Genomic DNA, 17,625 nt, shown 5'->3' on the forward strand with positions numbered 1-17,625 from the left:
GGATTCTGTGGTGCATGGTTGACACCTTTCTCTCTGCTAGACATACTGCTAGTGGCAGCTCCAGCAGACTTGGCTCTGTGCTAAACTGCAAGCAGCTAGATGGTGCCCAGTAGGGAGAATGATATCAACCAGGATGTACATTTGTTAGCATGTATTCAGATTATTTGGGTGCCTAAAAATTTTAATGCATGTAAATTGATCATGTGTACATGTACTTATAAATTAACATGCATATATTTGATTTGCACTTATAAACAAGTTTTAATGAGCATACAATTCTACATAAAAACAAATGTGTGAAGCAAACCAAATAAAACAGCTAAAAATTGGGGAAAACTTGGAAAATATAAAATGATCCTCTTTTTTTAATTATTTTTGGCTGTGCACAACACTTGTTCTACTGTCTCTCATGTACCTTGGGTGGGGGGGGCACATTGGTATACACTGATTTCTAGACAGATTTTCCCCTCTCTTACAAAACCATAGCGTGGGTTTTAGCACCGGCCACAGTGGTAACAGCTCTGGCGCTCATAGGAATTCTTTGAGCGTCTGAGCTGTTACCATGCGCTATGGTTTTGTGAAAGGGGGGGGGGGATTTGTGATTAAATGTGTACAGCAGCATTTCCTATAAGCAGCTGAGAAGTGAGTGGGAGACCACTGGCATTCTGGCTAGTGATGGCAGAGGGGCACTAAAATAATTGCATTTTAAATTGCAAGAAAAAGCCAGGTCCAAACCTGCCTGCCTTTTGGTATTGAAAGCAAGATATTTTTCCACCCACCAACAAGAATGACAGTGGAGGACTTTGCACAGGAATATTGGTATATTTTATACTGCATACTCTGTTAGATTAATTTGGACGGTGGACAGATGCTGGTGATGTGCTATGATTTTATATTATCTCTGTTTTGATTATGTTTTATTTCATTGAGTAAATACCTTGTCCATAGGAGAATCCAATAGAATACTACTCAACAAGAGTAGTTGGTTAGCAGCAGTTCTCACATTCCTTCTGAGCATCTCTTTAAAATTAAGGTCTATAGATGTTGACTTTTATTTTCTTTAGACCAAAAGATATTAAATGTTCACAGATTGGTTACCAATCAATAGTATCCTTATCTGTTTCTCAAATCCAATATCCTCTCAAGTTCTTTGAGAAGTGCTGATGGAAGCCTTATCTTCTTGCAGCTTCCTAGGGACATGATTAATGGTAGTCTTTTAATCTCCGTCTCCAAAGCTTTTGTGAATTAATCATTTACACATCTATACTAATTGCTAGAGCTTTACAGTTCTTAATTGGTCTTGTTGGCTTCTTCCTCTAGGAGTTGATAACAACACTTTACATCGGCTTTTTGGGTCTGATTTTCTCTTCCTATTTTGTCTACCTCGCTGAAAAAGATGCTGTGGATGATTCAGGAGAGACCCAGTTTGGCAGCTATGCAGACGCCCTGTGGTGGGGAGTAGTAAGTTGTTTACAGCCTATGATACCTCAGGTGCTGGGTTCTTAGTTCTGCTATGGATACTCAGAGTTTTAAGGGCTGGTTGCAAGATGTCCTTAAAGAGCAGCTGGGTCAATCTTGCTTTCCTAACGTTTGGCTTAAAGATTTCTTGATATACAAAACTTGGATAAAGGTTTGAAAATCCAGGAGTGATTTTGGACATTCCTGGTTAGGTTGTCAGTGGATCACCAAGGCCCACAGCTTTTAAAAATAGTGAGAACACATTATCTGAGTGATCTTTTTGCGGTGTTTTCATGCACCCTGGAGCTACTAAAAGCAAAAATTTCATACTCCTGCTTGGCTTGGTTGTATTTTTCACGGTGTCAGCAACTTACACCCATATCATGCTAGAACAGGGATTCTTAACCCAGTCTTTGGACCCACCCAGCCAGTCAGGATGTCAGGATATCCACAATGAATATGCACAAGATAAATTTGCATGCACTACCTCTATTGTATGCAAATCTATCTCATGCATATTCATTGTGGATATCCTGAAAACCTGACTGGCTAGGTGTGTTGCAAGAGCTGGGTTGAGAACCACTGTGCTAGATCTTGGTCCATTTGGATTTTCAGAATTCTTTGTTTAGGCCCAGGGGCAGTTCTATAGCTCAGGTGCCTCAGCATTTGGTTTACTCAGATTCTGTTACCTGGTGCTGTCTTGCCTTACTTTTACTGATTTGCCGTTATATCAGTCCTAAGAGATGACATGTGTGCGTGACTAAAAGTGATTGGCGCTCGTGCTTCCTTACAGTATTTTCTACGTTACCTGCATAAATGGAAGCTCTATCAATGTTTATGCCCCCTTAAATTATACCACTTGCGCTTAAGTATCCAGCTAACACTTAGGACTAGATTGTGCAGCCGTTACCGGTATTGTCCGGCACCTCCAAAACCAGCTACGGTTGCAGATTTGCAGCCAGGTCAAACATAGGCCCCGGAAATGTAGGTCAGGGTTTTTAAGGCCTACATTTCTGACACCTGAGTTTCACATGAATCACATCTACGGCGGCACCTACTAGAGCCTAAGGTCGTTTCTGGTGTTAACCACACCTCCATTTGTCGGGTTTTCAGGATTTCCCCAATGAATATGCATTGAAAGCAATGCATGCAAATGGGATCTCATGCATATTCATTGGGGAAATCCTGAAAACCCGACTGGATTCTGGCCCTCAAGGACCAGAGTTGCCCATCCCTGGTCTAGAGACAGCTGATATCGTGATTTCAAATTTACCCAAACTAAGCAAGGACAGACCCCAGTCCTGGTATAACTTCTCAAGAGGCAGCGTAGGGAATAATCTTTACCTTGATTCTGCTTTCTTGCCTGATGGCAAGTCTGTTGATTAGCCAACCTATAAATTAGTCTGCACAGGTGGTATTGACCAGAGCTGGGGCTAGTTCAACAGGCCTGTGCCAATTGCCTCACATATCTGTGCTAATTATGTCACCTCTGGTATGATCTAACGACTTCACGCATGCAGGGACTGCCAGATGGCTCAAACTGAGCCAGCTTGTTCTTGTAATCAGGGTTCTGTTTTTCATTATAATTTCCTGCAGTACAGCATACATTACTTAGACCTTCTGGAACATTGTGGTGTATAACACGTAAAATGTATCTGGGTCCAATTACTGAGATAAAACAAATAGTTCAGGGCTTTATAACTCTGGTAAAAATAGCCTTCATTGCAAAAGCCTTGTTTACTTGGTGTAACAAAATTCAAAATGTGATGAGATAATTTCTTTGACTTTTTCTAAACCCAGAATTTCCATTGGAGCAATCAGTTGGCAGAGTCCCATTGAATAGAGTATAATGTTAGGAAGGGCTGTGGCTCACTGGTTGAGCTGCTGCCTCTGCACCCAGAGGTTGTGAGATCAAATCCCAGTGCTGCTTTTTGTGACCCTGGGCAAGTCACTTAATCCTCCAGTGCCCGCCGCTTTGAATGTCAGCTTTGAAATGCCAAAGTGACAAACAGGTGGTTTGCAAGTCCCCATTCCCTTTGATCAAGTCCAGTTTACAAGTATCTGGCATAAACCCACAGAGTAGCAGCATTCCAGAGCTGAGATTGTGATGTCATAAAGCCTCATTCCGTCAGCCTCATCAGTGATGTCACAATGGCTTCACTGTCCTATACTTGACTCGCATAAGAAGAGACAGACTGAAGGTGTGGCTCTCTGGTTGAGCTGCTGCCTCTGCACCCAGAGCTTGCGAGATCAAATCCTGGTGCTGCTCCTTGTGACCCTGGGCAAGTCACTTAATCCTCCAGTGCCCGCCGCTTTGAATGTCAGCTTTGAAATGCCAAAGTGACAAACAGGTGGTTTGCAAGTCCCCATTCCCTTTCATCGAGTCCAGTTTACAAGTATCTGGATTAAACCCACAGAGTAGCAACATTCCAGAGCTGAGATTGTGATGTCATAAAGCCTCATTCCGTCAGCCTCATCAGTGATGTCACAATGGCTTCACTGTCCTATACTTGACTCGCATAAGAAGAGACAGACTGAAGGTGTGGCTCTCTGGTTGAGCTGCTGCCTCTGCACCCAGAGCTTGCGAGATCAAATCCTGGTGCTGCTCCTTGTGACCCTGGGCAAGTCACTTAATCCTCCAGTGCCCGCCGCTTTGAATGTCAGCTTTGAAATGCCAAAGTGACAAACAGGTGGTTTGCAAGTCCCCATTCCCTTTCATCGAGTCCAGTTTACAAGTATCTGGCATAAACCCACAGAGTAGCAACATTCCAGAGCTGAGATTGTGATGTCATAAAGCCTCATTCCGTCAGCCTCATCAGTGATGTCACAATGGCTTCACTGTCCTATACTTGACTCGCATAAGAAGAGACAGACTGAAGGTGTGGCTCTCTGGTTGAGCTGCTGCCTCTGCACCCAGAGCTTGCGAGATCAAATCCTGATGCTGCTCCTTGTGACCCTGGGCAAGTCACTTAATCCTCCAGTGCCCGCCGCTTTGAATGTCAGCTTTGAAATGCCAAAGTGACAAACAGGTGGTTTGCAAGTCCCCATTCCCTTTCATCGAGTCCAGTTTACAAGTATCTGGCATAAACCCACAGAGTAGCAGCATTCCAGAGCTGAGATTGTGATGTCATAAAGCCTCATTCCGTCAGCCTCATCAGTGATGTCACAATGGCTTCACTGTCCTATACTTGACTCGCATAAGAAGAGACAGACTGAAGGTGTGGCTCTCTGGTTGAGCTGCTGCCTCTGCACCCAGAGCTTGCGAGATCAAATCCCGGTGCTGCTCCTTGTGACCCTGGGCAAGTCACTTAATCCTCCAGTGCCCACCGCTTTGAATGTCAGCTTTGAAATGCCAAAGCCACAAAAAGTCCCCATTCCCTTTCCCTAGAAAGAGACCATCAGAATGAGGAGCAAAAGCAGCCAAACAGCAGCTCCCTTTTATGCACTGTCTGGATGATTCTACAACTGGGCATTTAGGTGCCAAAAGTAAGCGGGTCTAGTCTATAATGGCAAGAATGTGCATACTTTATGTTAGGTTGTCAGTTGGCATCAACTGTCAGATGCCAACACTTATGGCCAGAGCTGCTTCTAGACATGATGAGGTCCCTGGGCAGACACTAGGGAGGGGCCCCAAAGCTTGCTTGCAAGCTGCCCCTCTTTCAACTTCAGGCAGGAGGGCTCAGGGCAGTTGCCCTGTATGTGCACCCCTAACACCAGCCCTGCTTACGCCAGGTCTATGACTGGCATAAATGTTAGTGTCTAAATGTGACCTATAAGTACGCAGTTTACAGTATATTGTAAGTTTTGCACATAAATGTCAGCTCTGCCCATGCGTCTGTGAGTGCCCACCTAACAATTATGTGACGAGTCATTTAGAACATAATTAGAGAATATTAGTTTTCTATCCTATTAGGAGTGCTACTGCCATTTACAGGCAAAAGCAAGCACTCACTTGAGTGAATGGCACTAGTCTAAGAATTTAACCTTACAAGATGTGCTTATATTTAAGTACCCTGTTACAAACAAGGAGATGTAGGGGTATAGCTACTATCAGAGGCGTAGTAAGGGGGTACAGTCTGCCCCGGGCACGGTCTTCCTAAGGGCACAACACCCCTCCTCTCCACCCCCCCCCGCTCTTCTCCTTGCTGCACTTGCATGCCCCTTGCCTCCCCCCGTACCTTTTTTACTTTCCCAGCATCGGCGCTTTCTCTGACATCACTTCCAGGAGCCACACCTAGGAAATGACATGAAAGGGTGAGCTGACACCAACATGGGCATGCAGCTCATTCCAAAGAAGTTAAAAAGGGAAGGGGGCACACACGCAGTGGGATAGGGGGCACCCTTACTATGCCACTAGCTACCATTGAGCGAACTCAGTGACTTGCCCAAGACCGCCTGATGGCCTACAGCTGAAACCTCCCTTCTGAGCACCTGGGTCTGGCACCGCTTCTCTCCCTCCCTCTTCACCCACCAGCTGCTTACCTACCCGCCGGGTCCTCCAAATACTACAGCAACAGAGCTGTACTAAAAGCTGCATTTCTGGCTGGTGGGGCATTTCCTCTGCTGCATCCCACTCACAGAAAGTTACATTAGAGGATAGGCCTCACTGGCCAGAAAGGCAACCTTTAGTGCTGTCTTTGCTACTATAGTAACTGGGGGAGAGGGGAAGAAGTGCTGGACCTGTGCAGTTATGACCCGGGGAAGGGAAAGATGTCTGACCTAAGGGGAGGGACATCTTGGTCCTCCCACCTAAGCAGTGGCGTAATGAGGGTAAAAGACGCATGGGGTTGTGGCATCCCCCCCCACCTCCACACGCTCCTTTCCTGCCCCCTCTTGCTATGTGCATGCCACTTCCCTTCCCCCATACTTCTGTAACATTCCTGGTATGAGCAGCAGCCCCCAAGCTGCTGTCGTGCCAGCATTGGCTCTTCCTCTGATGTCACTTCCTAAGCGCAGGTCTAGAAAGTGATGTCAGAGGAAGAGCCGATACTGATGTGTTACAGAGGTACAGGGAAAGAGAAGCGGTGCACACGCGAAGGAGTGGAGAGGGATGGAGAGGAGGACAGGTGCTTGCCCCTCATCAAGACAGCACCCAAGGCGGACTGCCCCTCCCCCCCCTGCTACCACCGCCCCCTACCTTACTACGCCACTGCATCCAGGGCCCACTGAGTCCCCCAACTACACCACTGAGGTGGTATATGCCTTGCTGTATTTCACAGCTCCATATTTAATTATTAGCCCCTGTGTATAGTAATATCACATTTTTTTAGTCTTTTAGAGGTAATTTTACAATCATTTTTGCATGTATGTGGTTTCTTATAAAATACTGACTGATCTAAAATTACATATTTGACATAATTGTGCATACTTTGCTGGCAGGTATGTACAGGTGTGAAGTTTGGGTGGCTCCCACATACCCATGCACAGATTATAAAATACACCAGGGTGGATGCACGCTTAAAAATTATTGACATGGGCATCGACACCTGATCTCTTTCTAACATTGTTCATTGGGAGGCTGCCAAGTGATTTTTTTCAATTGAAAATTTGGGTTTGGACCTTTTGTTTCATACCGTGTCTTTTTTGCCCATCCCTTGATATTGTTTTAAATCCTGTTTTAGTTTCTGTTTTAAATAACGTTTGTACTTTTCCTAGGTGACCGTAACAACCATTGGTTATGGTGACAAGGTACCTCAGACGTGGATAGGAAAGACTATTGCTTCCTGTTTTTCGGTGTTTGCAATCTCATTTTTCGCTCTTCCTGCGGTATGTTTAAACTTGATTGCTCACTGTATTATTATGAATAAGGAACATTAAAAATAAAAACATAAAATACATGATGCAGCTTTAAAAATTGTTATGTGCATTGAAATATATGATGTTGCATAGATAACAAATCTTAATAAAACTTGAACTTGATCTCTATCAATAACTGTAAAAGATGCAAGTTTTGAGTTTCTTCCTGATTTTAAATAATGGGCATCAAAGTGGATTTCTGTCAGATCCATTTTTCATAAGATTGTGCAGTAAGACAAGTAAATTCCAATTTAACAGTAGCATTGTGATAAGTAATTTATCAATAAACCTCTAAGGTATCTTGGGTCTGTTCTATTAAGACATATAAATATAGCTGACAGAATGATATTGCCTTCCTGGGTCGGACTGATGGTCCATTTCTATTGCTGTAAACTCTTTGGTAAATGACCTGGCCAGAAAAAATGAACTGTTTTCACATAACGTTGGATTATATCAGCGTGTGTCAGTGAAATCTGTCAATATGATGATGTTTTGGTACGCCTACAACTGGGCCAATCCCTCTCTGTCAGTATGGGACCACCTGCCTCCTTACAATTTAACATGTCAATAGAAAAAGGCTGTAGGATGAGCTGGGGAGGGCATCAATGGGATACTCCACTTACTTGGAACATGAAGATGTTACTGGCCAGACTTTACAGTAGATATCCTTCAAACAACGGGATGGTTGGATAGGCTGCAGTGAGCTTAGATGGCAACTTCAGCAGTTGGAACCTAGGACAATACCAGGTGGACTTCAGTCTATGGCTCAGAAATATCAAAGAAGAGACAAATTAATTTAATCATGTATTTTTAATGAGAAGAACTAATGGGCAGACTGGATGGACCGTTTAGGTCTTTATCTGCCGTCATTTACTATGTTAATCTTCAATTATAACATTGGTATCTAGAGCAACTCTTCCTGAATCCTTCTGATTCCAGTTACCCTATTTTTCGCTCCATAAGACGCACCTGACCATAAGACACACCCTAGATTTAGAGGTGGAAAACAAGAAAAAAACCATTCTGAACTAAATTCAGGCCAGGCTCCGCATCCTGTTTCCCCTCCCTGCAAGGCTCTGTACCCTACCCCCCCCCCCTCTGGTGGTCTAGTGGTAGGCTGGGGCAGGGCACAGAGCGGGCAGGCCTAGTGACAGGCAGGCCTAGTGACAGGCAGGCAGGCCTAGTGACAGGCAGGCCTAGTGACCTAGTGACAGGTAGGCAGGCCTAGTGGCCTAGTAACAAGCAGGCAGGCCTAGTGGCAGGCAGGCAGTAAAGCCCTCACCCATGTACCTTAAATCATCCCCCATACTCCCACATGGCCCCAGTACCTTAAATCATCCCCCCCCATACAACCAAATGCTCCCCAGTACCTTAAATCATCCCCCACATACCCCCCAGTACCTTTAAATTCCATCCCAGCCCCCAATCATCACTTTTATATACCCCCAGTACATTTAAATTCAATCCCTGTCCCCCAGCACTTTTAAATTCTGACCCAGCACCCCCCCATCAATCATCATTTTTACATACCCCCTACAGCACATTTTAATTCAATCCCAGCCCCCCGGCGGTACCTTTAAATGTTGGAGGTCAGTGGACAGCTTCCTGCTGATTACTGGCACGTCGGGGCCAGCGGCACACAAGCGCGCTGCTGCGTGGGCGGATGCCACTTCCGAATGGCTGTCTCAGTAGAACTGAGCAGACATTCAGAAGTGGCTCCTGCACATGCAGCAGCGCACTCAGCAGGCAGCAGCTCTGCGAAGAACCAGCGACCGACCCAATTAGGGAAGTGTCCGGGCCCAGGCATTAGCACGCTTCTGCTCTGCGGTCCCCAACAAGCAGCAGGCAGCTGTCCACCGACCTCCAACATTTAAAGGTACCACCGAGTTGGGTTTTTTGTATATTCGCTTCATAAGACGCACCCTTATTTCAGCCCATTTTTTTGGAGGAAAAGTGCATCTTATGGAGTGAAAAATACAGTAATTGTGTTTTCATTTCCTTAATTTTGCCCAAATCTTCATCTTTCTATGGTTATCCCAACTTAAAAACTATGTACTGTTGGGGTTTGTGCAGAATAATGAAAGCTTAGTGATTCCTTTTTTCAGTGTTCAATCAGAAAAACACTGCCTGAAAGGTTGACTTGTATGGGAAAGGGATGAATTATGCATCTGTGTCTATCAAGAATAGATGAATCTTGTCCAATTCAGTTCCATTCCATGTATCAACCTTAAAATTTTTATTTCGAATATCTGGGAGGGGAGTATTCAAAGCAATATGCTGGCTGAGGGAAAGGATGAAATGCTGCCCCCTCACCAAGCACCATAGACGGGGGAGGCCACAGGGGCCATGGCCTCACCATAAATTAGCGGTCAGAAGAGTCAGTTATGGCTCTACTCCCTTAACGGCTGCTATAATTTTAAATCTGCGGGCAGCTGCTGCTGTAAACTAAACTAAACCAAACCTTAAGTTTATGTACCTCATCCTCTCCATAAAGATAGAGCTTGGCATGGTTTACAGGAAATTTAATATAAGGAAGGAAAGACATAAAAAGAATTAGTGATTATAAAGAGGGTAGCGAGATTTACATTTTTGAGAATAGCCAAGTTTTCAGATGCTTTCGGAATAATTGGAAGGAGCCCAGATTGGGGGGGCTTGTATTTCCTCTCAGCTGTCCTCCCCCCACCTATTCACAGCCCAGCATTTATATTTTGCCTTTGCTAGCAGGGATGCACGAGAATGCTGACATCAGCAGCTGAATCATGCCTCCGACTTAAGCATTGCTCAGGCAGCACAGGTAGAGACTAGAGCAGTAGATCTTTTTGACTGGTAGGATTTGGGCATCCCCACCAGCTATTAAATTGGTGCTACAATTTTGAAGGGGGCATGAGCCCAAATTGGAAGTGGAGGCCAGGCCCTTGAGGCCCCCCTACCCATGGTTTTGCACCTGTAAAGCAAGTAATAAGACTACAAAATTATCTAAAATATGTACATCAAAGAAAATTCGCTGCCCAATCACTTACGGATCGAATCCACGATAAAGCAATTTAAAGCAAAGCTAAAAACATTCTTATTCCAAGATGCTTTTGGATAAAAACTGTCCTTTTAAGGACTAAAACAATTACAGCTTCTACCCTCACCTATTGTTTTACCCTAAGTGTGCTTTCTCTCAAAGATTGTAGTTCTACCCTTCTTCCCTAATTGTGCGCAGTTAGTATTTATGTTTTTGTATGTGTATACTAACTAACCCCGGTTCTGTATAGTGTTTTAACTCAACTTGTTTTGTTTCTTTTAAGATATTCTTTTATTACCGTACACCGTCTAGAAATTTGATTAAAAGCAGTATAATAAATTTTTTAATAAACTTGAAACTTGAAAATTTAATGGAATATTCACCCGTTGACATTGGTATCAATAGGTTCTAATGTTAGTAAACCATAAAATCAAAGATCAAGTCGTTCCTAAAATGAGCTCATCCACGCAGTTCTAGTTATACCAGTTTCTTGATCTTCGTCTACATTTCATCTGCTTTAACAAGAAATCTATAAATCACTTAGCACGAATCTAGGCACTGAAACTCATTGCTGGTGGGTGTAGTAAAAGCAGGTAGTGCAGCTGGATTTAAAATAGGTTTGGACAAATTCTTGGAGGAAAAGTCCATAAACTGTCAAGATAAGACTCGGGAAAAGTCACTTTGTGTCCCTGGGAGTAAGTAGCGTAGGATCTTGCCAGATATTTCTGATCTGAATTGGCTACTATGGGCATGTTCGTGTAAAAGTATGTTTGTTTCTTCTCATACAGGGAATCCTTGGTTCAGGCTTTGCCCTTAAAGTGCAACAGAAGCAAAGACAGAAACATTTTAACCGTCAGATTCCAGCTGCAGCATCTCTTATTCAGGTATCTGGACCCATAGCTTTTGCATTGTCTAATGTTCCATACGTGGATTTGTTCCAGAGAGCAAGGATCCACTGGCTGTTTTTTCTGTTGCAGTAGCTTTCAACTTATTCTGTGTCTTATGGAGGCCTCAGATTGTCCATTACATGTCAGAACCTATTTGGGATTATTCAAGGACATCCCCCTATACAGGGCAGGATTAATTCTTTGAGGGCCCGTAGGCACACAAGTATACTGGGGCCCCCCTGCCCCGCCCACACCCCACCCATACTCCCGCCCCCATTTATCTGTTTTCTTATTCACTTCTATTTCTTTTTTTAATTCAAAACAAACAAAGATTAGCATACCAGTGTACAGTTTTTCTTCTATGCAACCCCCAAACATCTCTGAACAAATCCCCCTTCCTTCCCTTCCACCTACTTATCCAGGACTTTAACTCTGAACTCTTTCCATATGTATATAAGTGTTCAAATAGATTGTAAAGCAGTAATACTATCCAAAATATAAGTCTATATTAATAACCAAGTTTACAATGCCTCTCAACTGCCTCACTCTACGTCAACCAACTGTAACCCATATGTATGGTTAAACAACCAAATCTGTAACTCCTCTAGTACATTCCACTCCATGTATGCTAACTTGTAACGAAACAACAAGGCAAGCAGTCCACCAAAGAATCCAACATGAAACAAAAGATCGGCAGAAAATAAAGAGATTCAAATCAGGTTTATTAAAGGTGCTCCCAAGAACCATGCCCAAGAACTAGCCAAACAAGACTAGTCAACGCTAACAGAAAACCATGTCTTTCATACACACAGAACACAGTTACACCCTCACCCAGTGCAATCACAAACTAAAAATAGAAATATGTTGATCAAGGTTAAACTGAATCGCCAAGAAGCTAAACTGGTCAGAAACCACTTCACAGGTCGCAGACCTGATGGGCCGCCGCGGGAGTGGACCGCTGGGCGAGATGGACCTCGGTCTGACCCAGTGGAGGCAACTTCTTATGTTCTCTTATACAGTGAAACATCACAGAAACAATGATACATAACCCCCTAATACTTTGCAAAATATAAATATAGCAGATATAAATTTGAAAATACTGATAATCACCACTTTACAAATTAACAAATAGAAATAAAACAAAAATTGAAAATAATTACCATTTTATTGGACTAATCCATTTTTCAATTGACTTTCAGAGGCCCTAGCCTCCTCCTTCAGATCAATATAATATACTGCTGTTACATTACACTGTCCTGACATAGAAACATAGAGTATGAGGGCAGAAAAGGGCCGGCGGCCCAACAAGTCTGCCCACTCAAGAACCCTCCCTCTCCAAGTCCCCCCACAATAAGTCTGCCCACTCAAGAGTCCTCCCTCCGATAAGAATCCATCTTGTAAGCATAACTCTGTAGCATCCCCACTTGTTTGTCCCATCATCTCGACCATCTTGCGTGGTAAACCATTCCATCGATCAATCACCCTTTCGGTGAAGAAGAATTTACTGGTGTCTCCATGAAATCTTCCACCTTTAAGTTTTAGCGGATGCCCTCTTGTTGCTGTGGGACCCTTAAGAGAAAAGATTTCTTCCTCTACTCCAATGCGGCCCTGAGCAACAGGGTGTTTTGGTCTCTAAAAGTTAGTAAAAAATGTATTAAAATGAGTCCAATAAAAAGATTATCTTATTTTCTGCTTATAAAAGTTTTTTCAATACAACTGCAATACTATTTTATTCTAAAGCAACAAAAAAATATTTTTTTTACCTTTTGTCATGTCTGCTTTAATCATCTTGTCTTCACTTTCTTCTTTCTAGCCAGCATCTGTCTGCTCTCTGTCTTCCATGCAACATCAGCCCCTTCCATCCACTGTCCGCCCTCTCCCCGTTCCATATGGCATCTTCCCTCTTTTTATGCTCCTTCAATAAGCTGTCTGTCCTGTGCCCCTTCTCTCCTTTGTACATGATTGAGTTCAGCTCTGCCACCTCTCCATTTTTCTCTCTGTCACCACCCTGTCCCCTATGCTCTGGCATCTCTCTCGTCTCCTTTCTTTCCTTCGCATCCCACAGTCTGGCATCTTCCCTTCCCTGATTCTCTGGCATCTCTCTCCTTTCCTTTTCTTTCATCTCTCCCTCCCCCTCCATGCTCTGACACCTCCTCCTTCCTTTCCCCCTTCTTTGTCCCTTGGTCTGGCATACTTTCTTCCTTCCCTCCACGCCCTGGCATCTCCTTTCATTCCCTCCCTCATCTTCCTTCTCCTTTCAGTTGGGTACAGCAAGTCTCTCCCCCCTCTGCTCCCTTTCCTCCTTCTGTCACCCAAGCCTGGCATCATGAACTTCTTCGAGCAGCAGCAGCATTCACAATTCGCTGCTGTTGCCAGCTTCGGGCCTTCTTCTCTGTTGGGTCCTGCCTTCATGGAAACAGGAAGTAGGCAAGACCCGGCAGAGAGGAAGGCCTGAAGCCGGCAACAGCAGTGAAATGTAAATGCTGTTGCTAGCCAAAGAAGTTCATGACGCCAGGACAAGCACCCGGGGCAGACTGCTACTCTCCTCTCCTCCTGACCCGACCCTCCTATCTCTCCCTTCCATCGCAAGACTCTAAACAGCCCCGCTTCACTCTAAGCAGGCTGCTTCATTGCTTTCTCTTGCTAGTGATTCCCTCTAGTGCATCACTGATGACATCATCAGTGACGCACCAGAGGGAATCACCAGTAAGAGAAAGCTGTGAAGCAGCCTGCTTAGAGTGATGCGGGGCTGTTTAGAGTCTCGTGATAGGAGGGAGAGAGAGGAGGGTCAGGTGGGGGGGGGATGCCCAGGACGATGACAATGCTGCTGATGATGATGCCACCGGCGAATCCAGCAAGGGTGAGGCCCCAAAGTACAGTACCGGCGGGCTTCCCTGACCATTTTGGGCCCTAGGCCCGTGCCTTCTGGGCCTATCCTTTAATCCGGCCCTGACCCTATAGCAAGCTGCCAAATATTGCTTTTTTTTCCACATATGTTTTTGCAGAATCGATGCTCCTCCTGTACATGCTAACAAATACAAATGTATTTACTGAGGTATTTCTAACTATTTTACAGAAGGCTTCATTCATGTTTGGCGGAACCTTTTGTAAAGTACTGGAAAAATCATTAATTGCTTGATTTCTACTTTAACATGCTGTGCAAAAGGAGTCAAAGGATCTTTGGTTTTCCACTTCTGTGTGTGTTTGTCTTACGATCCACTGAAGCTGTAATTATTATTTATTTATTTTAAAAACTTAATTGGCAACAACATGGACAGGCAAACTGCCAAATATCTATAGGCTCTTCATTTGTTATGAAGGCCAATAAAATATTTGCTATTTTGTTTATCCCTTCCAAGAAGTGAAAGAGCTAATAGCGTGTGTGCTTTTATTTCAGACTGCATGGAGATGTTACGCAGCAGAAAATCCAGACTCCGCAACATGGAAGATATACATAAGGAAATCTTCCAGGAATTATCAGATAGCATCACCTAGTCCAAAACCTAAGAAACTGGCAATGGTACTGACATGACATCTTTTTGAGAGGTTGGGGTTGGGAGTCTTAAGGTGGGGTGGGGTCAAACTAAATTCTGAATTCTTCCATTCATAAGAAATTGTTCTGAAACTTTTGCTGTGCTATTTATAAGTATATGTACAAAGTCCCAGTGGCTTTTGTCAGCAGAAATACAGTTGGGAGCCAATAAATGCATTCTAAAGAAGGATTGACCCAGAGGAATAGAAAGACAGCAATTGATGTGAAGGATAGACAATATACGATAGCCAAAAAAGCAAACAGAATGCTAGTAATTATTAGGAAAAGGATAGTAAATAAGACCAAGAATACTATAATGCCCCATGGTATGACCACCTTAAGTTTTGCGTCCAATTCTAGTTGCTGTATCTCAAGAAAAAGTATAGTGAAATTAGAAAAGGTTCAAAGATGAGTGACCAAAATGATAAAGGGGATATAACTCATATGAGATTAGGGCTCTTCAGCTTGAAAAAGAGACAGCTAAGGGGAGATATGATTGAGGTCCTCAAACTAAATGTAGAAGTATATTTTCTTTATCAGCAGGGGAAAAAGAGGAAGTTCAAAATGGAGAAAGACAATGGTGTGGGATCTTCTGACAAAATGTTACCCATTCCACACATTACCTATGACCACGTGATAGATGAGAAAAAGACTGAGAGCTATTCTATGGATACGTATGAGAATTCCGGTAAGACATGAAATATTGTATAACATATAATTAAGTAGCTATTATAAATGATGACAGTGGATGATATAGGCTGGTAACTAGACTAGCAGAGCTTAAATGGTATAGAACAATATTTTGGTGAAATTGGAAATTCTTATTAGGGGTGGTGGAGTGGTGAAGGAATAGCAATTATTTTTTGCTTTCTCGGGGCTTCAAGAGTAATTAGAACCTGGCTGCACTGGGGGCTACAGCACTTTGAAACTTCATTTGAAGCAACATGGAGGTCCTCCCTCTTTCATCCTAGTGGTCCCTGGCTAGGGGCCTCAAATTATGGTTTTCTTCCAGAACCATCATGTGTGTACCCTATATCTAGCTGGTAGATGTTAACGGGAGTGTGATGGCTAGAATACCTTTGAGTGGCTGTGAACACAATTCTCCTCAGCATTCTCAGCCCTACCTTGCATGAGGAATACACCAGACTTTTTGCACTCATTAAGGCCATTTCTATTGCAGCAGTAAATTGGCCAATTTTCCCTTTTTTTTGTATTAATGGCCATGCACTAATATTGCCCCTAGCGCGCAGCTGATAAAAAAAATACTGCTTGAGCACTCACCGGCACCTATTTTGTAGGTGGCAAGGGCTCACATGACAATCCTGCGTGATAATGCAGCTGCATTTAGCACGTGCTAATTTGGCACTTATCACAGGATGCGTGAGCATGTTCCACGGTATGCCATTTTAAGCTGCAGTAAGCATTCAGTTGCACTTATCGCAGCTTAGTGAAAGGATCCTTACGGCCCCCTTTTATCAAGCTGCATTAGGGTTTTTAGAGCCGGCTGCTGAGGTTAAAGCTCCGGTGCTCATAGGAATTCTATGACGATAAAAACAAACCCTAGCATGACTTGATAAAAGGGGGCCTAAGTGTTGAGCAGGCATAAACTCATCTCATGCAAAGCTTCACAAGCACCTGTTGGTAATACTCCTTGAGTATTACCCTTTTCTTTCTCTTCTTCTGATACTTCTTTTCTCTTCTTTCTTCTTTGTCTGTGCTCTGCTCTCTTTAATACTCTGACAAGTATACAGGAGAATCAAGGATACTAAAATCATTAGGTAAGTTGAGAAAAATGTTATTGTCATAAAGATGATTAAAAGAAATAATAATAATAACTTTATTTGTAGACTGCAAAACCTTGCAGTTAACAACAAGAGGAAAACTGTACAAATACAGTGATAATACAGCAAATTAACATTGTCAATCACTAATACAAAAAATTAGCAAATCATTGTACAAATTTACCAAACAAATAAGTTTGCAATGATTTTCTAAAGTCTTGAGAAGAATGAGAAGACATAATCGGACCACTTAAATTCTTATTGCATTTACCTGCTTGGGGAGCTAAAGCCCTCTCGCAAAATCTTTTTTATGTACAACCCTTTAAAGATGGAAAAGTAAACAACATGATATTACGATTAATTTTAGATAACACAAAATGTTTCAAGAGAGAACTTGGAGCAAGACCAAATATTGTTTTGTAGCATAAACAGGCAAATTTGAAAATTATCCTCACTTTTACTGGTAGCCAACATAACTTTTGATATTAATTAAAGTGGACATTTCATATTTGAGTTTTGGCTAACCGGAGGTGGGAAGGGCTTAAGGCAGGAGTCTCAACCAGAGTGTTGGGACACACTGGTGTATCACCAAAAATTTGACAGACAGCATGCTTTTGCTTTTCTTAATAACTGTGTGTGCTGTAGATGGGGTAGACCAGAGATCCAGGAAGTCGGGTACTTGAAATAGTCATAACTGGGCCCTACTTCTGTCGCAAGCCCCGCCTCTCTTTCGCCCCATGTCACCCTTGTGTCTGTGTTTTCCTTACATCATTGTTAGCAATAATTAAATAATATATAAGAATGTTTTTTCTTTGTTCAGCTGCAAATTAGTGTTTATTGTGTCATGCAGGCGAGTATTGTCTGTCAGGTGTTGTGAGTAAGCAGCCAACAGATTGACTTTGTTTACCATTGTGATACTGCTCAGATATCTATCTAGCAAAAGTAGAATAGAAATAGCATCAAATATGAACTTCTTTATTTTTTATATCTCTTTATTGAATAAATCTTTGAAAAGATATAGAAAATTCACAAGAAAAATTTAACAAAGAAAAAAAAAAAATCTTATACATAAGCTTCCATCTAGCCCAATTATGAGAGACATTAGGATACAAAATCCAGAATTTAAGGCATTAGACAACTTCCATTACTCCTCATTTTAAA

The 17,625-nt window shown here is 42.9% G+C and overlaps 1 protein-coding gene across 8 annotated transcripts in view; it reads left to right on the forward strand.

Moving 5' to 3' along the window:
• The window catches only part of KCNQ1 (potassium voltage-gated channel subfamily Q member 1), a 705,822-nt gene that overhangs the window by 232,024 nt on the left and 456,173 nt on the right, over positions 1-17,625 (forward strand). For all 8 annotated transcript variants that reach the window (XM_033928568.1, XM_033928567.1, XM_033928571.1 and 5 more), the window contains 5 exons: positions 1,321-1,461; positions 7,114-7,224; positions 11,053-11,148; positions 14,549-14,671; positions 15,224-15,371. In XM_033928568.1, the coding sequence (XP_033784459.1) occupies positions 1,321-1,461; positions 7,114-7,224; positions 11,053-11,148; positions 14,549-14,671; positions 15,224-15,371 (619 nt within the window). The remainder of the gene's footprint in view (positions 1-1,320; positions 1,462-7,113; positions 7,225-11,052; positions 11,149-14,548; positions 14,672-15,223; positions 15,372-17,625) is intronic.

Source organism: Geotrypetes seraphini, chromosome 19 (genome assembly GCF_902459505.1).
Source record: "Geotrypetes seraphini chromosome 19, aGeoSer1.1, whole genome shotgun sequence".
Taxonomy (NCBI): domain Eukaryota; kingdom Metazoa; phylum Chordata; class Amphibia; order Gymnophiona; family Dermophiidae; genus Geotrypetes; species Geotrypetes seraphini.